The 7,399-nt window shown below is 54.2% G+C and overlaps 2 protein-coding genes across 6 annotated transcripts; one reads left to right on the top strand and one right to left on the bottom strand.

Annotated features, from left to right (window-relative positions):
* Window positions 1-12: 12 nt before the first annotated feature.
* Window positions 13-6,332, top strand: LOC108448879. 5 transcript variants are annotated; one of them, XM_017743257.1, is made up of 13 exons: window positions 13-278; window positions 361-406; window positions 1,247-1,305; window positions 1,412-1,447; window positions 2,442-2,494; window positions 2,765-2,897; window positions 2,981-3,177; window positions 3,401-3,446; window positions 3,547-3,612; window positions 4,129-4,188; window positions 4,343-4,425; window positions 4,583-4,677; window positions 6,169-6,332. In XM_017743257.1, exons 5-13 carry the CDS (start codon window positions 2,484-2,486, stop codon window positions 6,306-6,308), a joined length of 831 nt encoding a protein of 276 aa, XP_017598746.1. In that variant the 5' UTR covers window positions 13-278; window positions 361-406; window positions 1,247-1,305; window positions 1,412-1,447; window positions 2,442-2,483; the 3' UTR covers window positions 6,309-6,332. The 5 variants fall into 5 exon arrangements, 4 of the variants coding, with proteins under 4 accessions (XP_017598746.1, XP_017598744.1, XP_017598745.1 ...); XM_017743255.1 differs by lacking the exons at window positions 13-278; window positions 361-406; window positions 1,247-1,305 and having other exon boundaries at window positions 1,314-1,447; XM_017743256.1 differs by lacking the exons at window positions 13-278; window positions 361-406; window positions 1,247-1,305; window positions 6,169-6,332 and adding an exon at window positions 5,426-5,691 and having other exon boundaries at window positions 1,314-1,447; window positions 2,428-2,494.
* Window positions 6,333-6,405: 73 nt separating this feature from the next.
* H3F3B (H3 histone, family 3B) lies at window positions 6,406-7,395 on the bottom strand (the record flags this gene model as incomplete). The annotated part of the gene is made up of 2 exons (XM_017743179.1): window positions 6,406-7,107; window positions 7,195-7,395. Coding segments are annotated over 2 exons (330 nt in total), but the record flags the coding sequence as incomplete, so codon positions are not given.
* Window positions 7,396-7,399: the final 4 nt, after the last annotated feature.

Genomic DNA, 7,399 nt, shown 5'->3' with positions numbered 1-7,399 from the left:
AGACCGGGGTGAAAACCTGAGCTGTGGCGGCGTCTGACGCGACATGCTGATCCCACTGATCCCAGGTGCAGGGAGGACGCTCCCGTGTGCTGCCAAAGCTGCTTTCCCTCTCCCCAAACAGGCCGACCCCTCTCTCCATCAGCATCCGGAGAGCCGGGGGCTGCGAGCGGACGCGGACGGCGCAGGGCCGGGGGCGGTACTTTCTGCGCTTGGCCCTGCAAGGGAAGGTGCTGGCGGTGGCCGTGAGGCAGCTGGCACAGACCCCCCGACTCCTGGAGGTGCGGCACGCGGGGGAGCTGCTACCCACGGGCGATGGGCTGCGAAACGGCGGCTAATCTGTGCCGTTTCACTGTGTTTCAGTTTTATGATCCTGGGAGCTCCATCCTCGGCAGTGAAGATCTCCGGGGTAAGATGGTGGCTCGCCCGAGCCTGTGTTATGGCACTGCACTGCTGCAGGGGAGGGGGATGAGTCCACTTTGATTTTTCTAATCCAAACTTAGCGCTGGAAACTAAATACGTTGCTGCAGTGATGGGGGGGAAAAAAAGGTGTAAATATTTAGACAGTATTTGAATCCATCTAAGATAGGCTTTAATGGCATGGGATAGAGAAATTCTTTCTGAAGTATCCTCCATGTTATTGCTTTGTACCAAGGATTCTGGCTTAAGCAGACCCCGTCTGGCTTTGAGGGGAGGCCATGTCAGATGGGCCTGGGCTGAGGGGTGGCACAGGGGGTTTAAATGGCTGCATTGCCTTGACAGGCTGCAGCACTCCATCCATCCACAGCCATGCTCTTTGGGGGGCCAGGCCAGGGAGAAAGCCTTTAATCATTTGATTATGATAAATAACCCCATGCTAAACCTGTACATCAATGGTTTATAAATCACCCGCGCTGCTGGTGCATGAGCAGATTGCAGACCCAGCAGTGTGACCACAAGGCTTGTGCAGGAGAGCCTGGGCATCTTTGCTGTGCTTCTAAGGGGAGAAACAGAGTCAGTAGCATTTGCTGCAAGCCTTGGTCTGAATTCAGGGGAAAAAAGGTACCAAGCTGCACTTGTGCCGGCAGCAGGAGCCTGGGATGAGCCTCCAGCAGCAGCCTGGATGCTGGGGTGGTCTCAAGGCCTCGCTCCCAGGACTCATTAGTTACACTGAAAATGGCTTTATTCTGTCCTCTGCCGTGTCCCTGTGAGGCGGTGGCTGCCAGGAACCCGGTGGTGACACTGCCTCTCCATCCCCATCCCTCTGCAGAGCCCTTCCTCTCGCTGCTGCTGGTGCTGACAGAGATAGATTTCTCCCTGGACGTGCAGGTGCAGTGGTGAATCAGTGGGGTGATGTCCAGCACAGGGCTGCCAATGTGGGGCCCTGGCCCCTTCCTCGCCAGGACTGATGGCGCCGACACTCCTTTGTTTGGAGAACTGCAGCTTCTTGGACGAGAGCTGGCTGCTGCCGGTAAGAGCCCGTGGCTCCCGGGAGCCATCCTTCCGCCACCGGGCCCTCCCTGAAAAGTCCAATGAGGAAGATAAGGAATGGTTTGGTGGGGAGGGATTGCCACGCACCCCAGGGTGAATTGGCTCAGGTTCACCAGGATGAGCAGACCTGCCTCTGCTATCAAGGCTGGATCCTGCTGAGTGCCTGCGCTATCACCAGGAGCAGATCCCAGCATTCCTGGGAGTAAAACCAAGCACGAGAAGTACCCAGGCCTACATTGCTGATATAAGTGAAGTTTTCCTGTGCTCCCTTCCCTGATTTCTTGCCAAAAAAATCCCCATTTCCCTGGGCTGACACAGATTACACATCAGTTGGTTTCATTCTTGGTTTGCTCAGTTAAACATCAGTGTGTTATTGAGAACAGCGGGGACGCCTTCATGTCTTTTAACGATGAAGAGCATCCCTCCACCGCCTTTTAAACCAAAAAGAATCCCCAAAAAGCTCCAGGCAGCTTTGGGGCTGGTCAAGGCATGCACTGAGCCATGGTGCTGCTGCAGAGCCTGGGATCCCACTGGCTTTGGGGCATTTCTGACAGACAGTGCCTCCGGCCGAGCTGGCCGTGTCTCGGGTCCCTGGCTAATGCGATGTGACAGTAAGTGCTGCTGCAAACAGCAGCGACTTTGGGGAGGGGCAGCTGCATCCCCCGGCTGCGTGGGGACATGTGGGATGAGGCAGGAGGGCTTTTCAATGAGTTAAGGGTTTGCTGTTGCTTTGCTATCCCATCCATAGAGCAGCTTTGTCCCTTCAGGGTCTGGGCACAGCCAAATCCCGAGAGAGGACAGAGACAAGCAGCCACTGATGGTCCTGGCTCAGCCTGGGGCACTGGGGACTGGTCTCTCCCTGGGTTCCCAAAGCCCTGGTTTGGCATCAATGCCAGAAATGATCCAGGGCATGGGGTCCCTTGGGTGTCCCACGGCCACTGGCAAGGCTACTGTCACCAGCCACTCTCTTTCAGGTGTGCTGTACTTACGAGACAGTCCCGTGCCGAGCACTGGGGATGGTGCTCAGGTAGGAACCCTTGATCCTCCTCTCCACTCTCCAGAGGGATCTGGTCATCACAGCACTGAAAATGCCCCAAAAAGGGTAATAAATACCCTGTTGAGAGCATTGGGGCTGTCTTGGGTGCTTTTCTCCCCATCAGCTCAGCCTTGCCAGCATCTGCTGTCTGTGAGGTGTCTTTTCCCTGCATTCCATGTATGGGTGAAATGTCATGCATGGTACAAAAGGGGAGCCAGGCAGGGTCCCTGGCACTGAGCTGAGGCTCAGCTGCACCCCCAGGTACGTGGACGGCCGAGTCTTTGTCACCAAGGTGCTCCCCGAGAGCCAGGCGGAGGTGGACGAGGTGGTGCTGGCCGGTGACATCCTCGACGAGATCAACGGCTGCTCACTGAGATACGCCTGCCCCGGGCAGGTGGGTGGGGACAGAGGGCTGGGGAGTCCCCCCCGTTCTGCCCCCCTGCTCCCCTCTGCTCCCCCCTCCCTCCCTCCCTCCAGGCTGGGGCCATGCTGCAGAGGCTGAAGGGACAGCCGCTCTCCTTCCGCCTGCTCCGGTGGCGGTGGCACGACGGGGCCGTCTTTGAGCCATTGCTGCCCTACCTGAAGGCCCTGAAGGAGAAGGAGCCCCACTTCCAGCTCCAGCACAGCCCCCGGCACCGGGGGGAGGGGGAGCCGCAGCAGCTGCAGGGGGGCAGGTGGGTCAGTGCCATGGGGAGCCCCCAGGCTGGGCTGAGAGTCCTGGCACTGGGGTAGCCCCGTGCCCGCACTATCCCTGATCTCTGCTCAAGGCTGTGGGGCCAAAGCTGCCCCCATGGCCTGGAGGTGAGGAGGGAGCTGGGAGCATCTTCCCCTGCAAAGGGCAGCAGGAGGGATGTGTGGGGTCCTTCTCCTGATGCCCCCGAGCCCTTTTCTCCCCAGGTTGCTCTACAACCTGCAGTACCTGGGCCAGACCAGCGTTGGGACGGTGAGGCTGTGGGGCAGAGACCTGCCATGGGGTGAATCGTCTCTTCTGCAGTTCTTTTCATGTGTCCAAGGGTTATTCCCTCCTTCCCATTCCATTTCAGTTTGGTGGCAAAGAGGTGCTGGAGGGAGCCATCCCTGCCGTGCTGGAGAGGGACTTGGCAGCGCTGGTGAGCGCCGGGGCTGGGGACATCCTGGGAAGGGCTCTGTGAGAGAATGCAGGGAAACAGGGTCTCTGCCATGGATATTTTTTCCTGCCAGCTCCAGGTTCACTTAGCTTGGCTGAGTATTTGCCGCCCCATCACCCCTGTGGGGTTTTTTTCAGGTCAGAAGCATCTCTGCAGCCAGGATGGGAAAGGGCAATAAGGAAAAAAAAAAAAGCAACCACATGCAGGAAAGCACTTGGAAAACTCTGGGAAGTCTGAGTCTGGTTCTGGGGCTGCTTTAGGGCTCAGGTCACTGTTGTTTGAGCCTTTGGGGGGTTGTTTGTGAAAAGATTATAAAGTGTGGAAGCATTTTAATGGGGAAAGTGGGGAAAAAAGGGCAGCACAGAGGAAACTTGAAAAAGCTGAGGTTGACTGTGCTTCATCACCTCTGCATTTGGATAATCTCTGGCGAGCGTCTGATTAAAAACAGAGCTCAGGGCTGTGCTGATTGGGGCTTCTTCCCCCTCATCCCCCCTGCAGGAGGTTTTATTTGATGTGAAGGAGGCAGAAGTCCTTGTGCAGGAGAAGGCTTCTTCCAAGGTGAGTGACATCCAAGGTCGGGGTGGCTCCCAAGGATGCTGGGAATCTGGTGGAGCGCAGCTGGAGGGGTCCTGGGGACAGTATAAACCAGGAATGGGGCCGACAGGGACTGACCACAGCCCCAAACAGTGGCCCCTTCCTGTTCCCTGTGCAGCTCCTGTGCCGCCATCCCTACCCCTCCATCTCCTGCGTGGGACGCTGCACGTGGAGCCCCAGGATCTTCGCTTTCTGTGTGGTGTGAGTGCTGCCTGTGGGCCCTGGGATGGGGATAGAGGGATGTGGGTCTGGGAAAATAAACAAAAGGGGTCCAGAGCAGCTGCAGGGTCCCTGGTGCGGTTGAAGGCAGGGCTGGGCTCGGAGCTCTGCTGGATAATGGACGTGTTTCCATTTTTAGCTCTTCCCCCGAGAGCCCTGACGGGAGCACATTCGACTGCCTGGTGTTTGCATCCAGTTCTGAGCAAGAATGCGAGGAAATCATCGGGAGAATCGGTAAGGGAAGGGCTTGTGGGTTCAGCTACCTTCAGTCACACTCTGGAATACCAGGAATTCTGTTCTGGTCCAGCACATGCAGGATCTGACTTAATTCCTTTTGTTGAGGTTACTAAGATGGAGAGATACTTAGATATTTTTCTGGTGTGGGGTTTTTTTTAAGGACCACTAGACAATGATTTTATTTTAAGAAACAACTTCTAGGCATACCCAGATGCTTCATTGTTTCCAGTAAGGACTTGGAAGAAATACTGTTTTCAAGGGATGCTATTTTAAACATAATTTTCTTGCAGGAGCTGAGGCTGCTACTGCAGCTCAGCACCAAAGCAAGCATTCACAAATCCTAGTACTTGGAATGTTTTATTTTCAATTGGCCTAAATGCAAGCTGGACTGCTGAGGATCCTCAGATTTCCCATAGGGACATTCCGGCCAGGCAGTGTCCCTGGAAAGAACTGCCCAGATGATTGGCCTGAGATCACTGAGCCTCACCTAAAGTTTGAGGTGGTGCTTAACTTTGCCTCTGTGGACTTAATTACTTTCTATCAAAGAGATCTTTTTCACTACAGCTTTAGCAAGGAGAAGAGGAAAACGCTTGGTTAAAACCTATCATTTCAGAACAGGATTTCTGCAGGGTACTGCTGTGAGCCAAGGGCTGGGTTTGCTCTGGGTGCACTTGGAGCAGGGTAGGACAGGGAGAGGAGGAGGAGGCTGTGTAAGAACGAGGGTAAGGAGGGCCTGTTCCTCCAGCTGCAGGATTTAAGCACACGGAGTGGTTTGTCTGAGGGAGAAGCGCCTGATGAGCCACCACGGCCCCAGCAGCAGCTGAGGGATGCAGGCCCTGGCTCCCAGGGCACGAGCTGGGAAGGTTTTCATGCCCTTCCCCACCATCCTGGGGGAGATCATGGACAGCCAGTCCTGATTGACCCGAGCCTGGTCAGAACTGCTGCTGCTCTTTCCCCAGAGCACCACAGCACTTTCACTGCAATAAATCAAGCCAGGCTGGCTCAACCACGTCCCTGTGCTGCTTTCTGTGACAACTCCAGCCTTACTCGTGGAGCCTGTTCTGGCAGGGCTGAGCAGCCTTGCCCTCCAATTTCAGCGTTAATTACCCGTGGTTCAGGCGCGGTCTGAGCACTTCCCCTCCACCACAGCCCAGCAGGCCCTGAGGAACCCAGACCTGCCTTAGCCAAGCCCAAAGCAAAGGTTGGAATATAATCCCACTCCATCCAAAAAAGCCAGGGTGGGAAATGAATCCCATGGAGCACCCAGCCCATCTGCTCCCAGGGTGTATAATTAGCTGTTCTCCTTGCACACCATCCCACTGAGCTGATCCAGGACTGGCACAGCCCCAGCCCCTGGGAACGCTCCCCCACACCTCAGCACCAGCACTGCTTGGGAACAGCCAGACCCATCCCAATTCCAAAATAAACTTTCCCTGCATCCACTGGAAAGAAGGAAAGAACTAAGAGCTGCGTTTGTGCCCTAATTAGAGAAAAGCCCCCCCCGAAAGCTGCTGCAGCCTCAGCCAGTCCTCCTGGATCCTACAGAGCATCATCAAAATCTCCAAACAGAACATCAAAATCTCCAAAATATTCCAGAAGTTCTCCAGTCTGTTGCCAGCCGAGGTTAAGTAGCCACAGCAGCAGCCCAGGATTACAGGAAGCTGTAGGAGGGGAGGCAGAAGCATCTTCAAGCCCATTCAAACCAAATGACAAAGACTCCTCACATGTGAATGTAAAACATTTAATTTAAAAATGTTGACACTACAATATATAAAATAGCTATTATAAATGCACATAGTGTATTCTATAGCTGCCAGGTTTACGTTTTTAGGAAACTGTAAGTTACACTGTGGTTAAGACTTGTAGTTTCACCCTCTGAAGGAAGTCCACATTTGATCACAGTGATGCATGGTCAGACTAACAGCCCCAATTGTTAAACACTTGGATCAAGTCATAACCAGTTTTATTGCAAAAGGACCCTGTACACATTTATATCAATTCTAGTACCTTACAAGTTTATCTACCCAACAAGTCATTAACATACAGAAACATGCATGAGAAGCAAGAAAGAACACCCATCCCTTCTGCATATTAGCAACTTGTCACTCCCGAGCCCGAGGCTCAACATCACTGAGGTTTATGTGAACAGTCACTTTTAGCATTCATCCTGAGTGAAAGATGGAATGACTTAAGTACAAATGCAACATATTATAAACAATTTCTTACAAAAAAAGTCACAAATTAAAACCAAAGTATTTTACAGAATTAACTACAAAACACCATAAAAACAGCCTTCACTTAAGCCCTCTCTCCCCGTATCCTGCGAGCCAACTGGATATCTTTGGGCATGATGGTGACTCTCTTGGCATGGATGGCACACAGGTTTGTGTCTTCAAACAGACCCACCAGATATGCCTCGCTGGCCTCCTGTTTCAAGAGCACAAGAAGAAATGTTGTTAGAAACGCTCAGCGCAGCTCCCCCAGCGCCGCGGCCCAGCCGGCCCTCAGCAGTACCTGCAGCGCACCGATGGCTGCACTCTGGAACCTCAAATCTGTTTTGAAATCTTGGGCGATTTCCCTGACCAGCCGCTGGAAGGGCAGCTTGCGGATCAGCAGCTCCGTGGATTTCTGATAACGACGGATCTCACGGAGCGCGACGGTTCCCGGCCTGCATGGAAGAGGGAGGAGGGGGCGGTGAGGCGGGGCAGGGGCTGCGGCA

This window comes from Corvus brachyrhynchos, unplaced genomic scaffold (assembly GCF_000691975.1).
Source record: "Corvus brachyrhynchos isolate BGI_N302 unplaced genomic scaffold, ASM69197v1 scaffold148, whole genome shotgun sequence".
Taxonomy (NCBI): Eukaryota; Metazoa; Chordata; class Aves; order Passeriformes; family Corvidae; genus Corvus; species Corvus brachyrhynchos.
This window is presented reverse-complemented; position numbering and strand designations above follow the sequence as displayed.

Excerpts from the sequence above, each read along its gene's own strand:
- LOC108448879 (XM_017743255.1), top strand. The coding sequence starts at position 1,385 with ATGGCGCCGACACTCCTTTGTTTGGAGAACTGCAGCTTCTTGGACGAG. Across the intron at positions 2,495-2,764 it reads GCACTGGGGATGGTGCTCAG|GTACGTGGACGGCCGAGTCT; the intron begins GTAGGAACCCTT and ends CTGCACCCCCAG. Across the intron at positions 4,426-4,582 it reads ATCTTCGCTTTCTGTGTGGT|CTCTTCCCCCGAGAGCCCTG; the intron begins GTGAGTGCTGCC and ends TTCCATTTTTAG.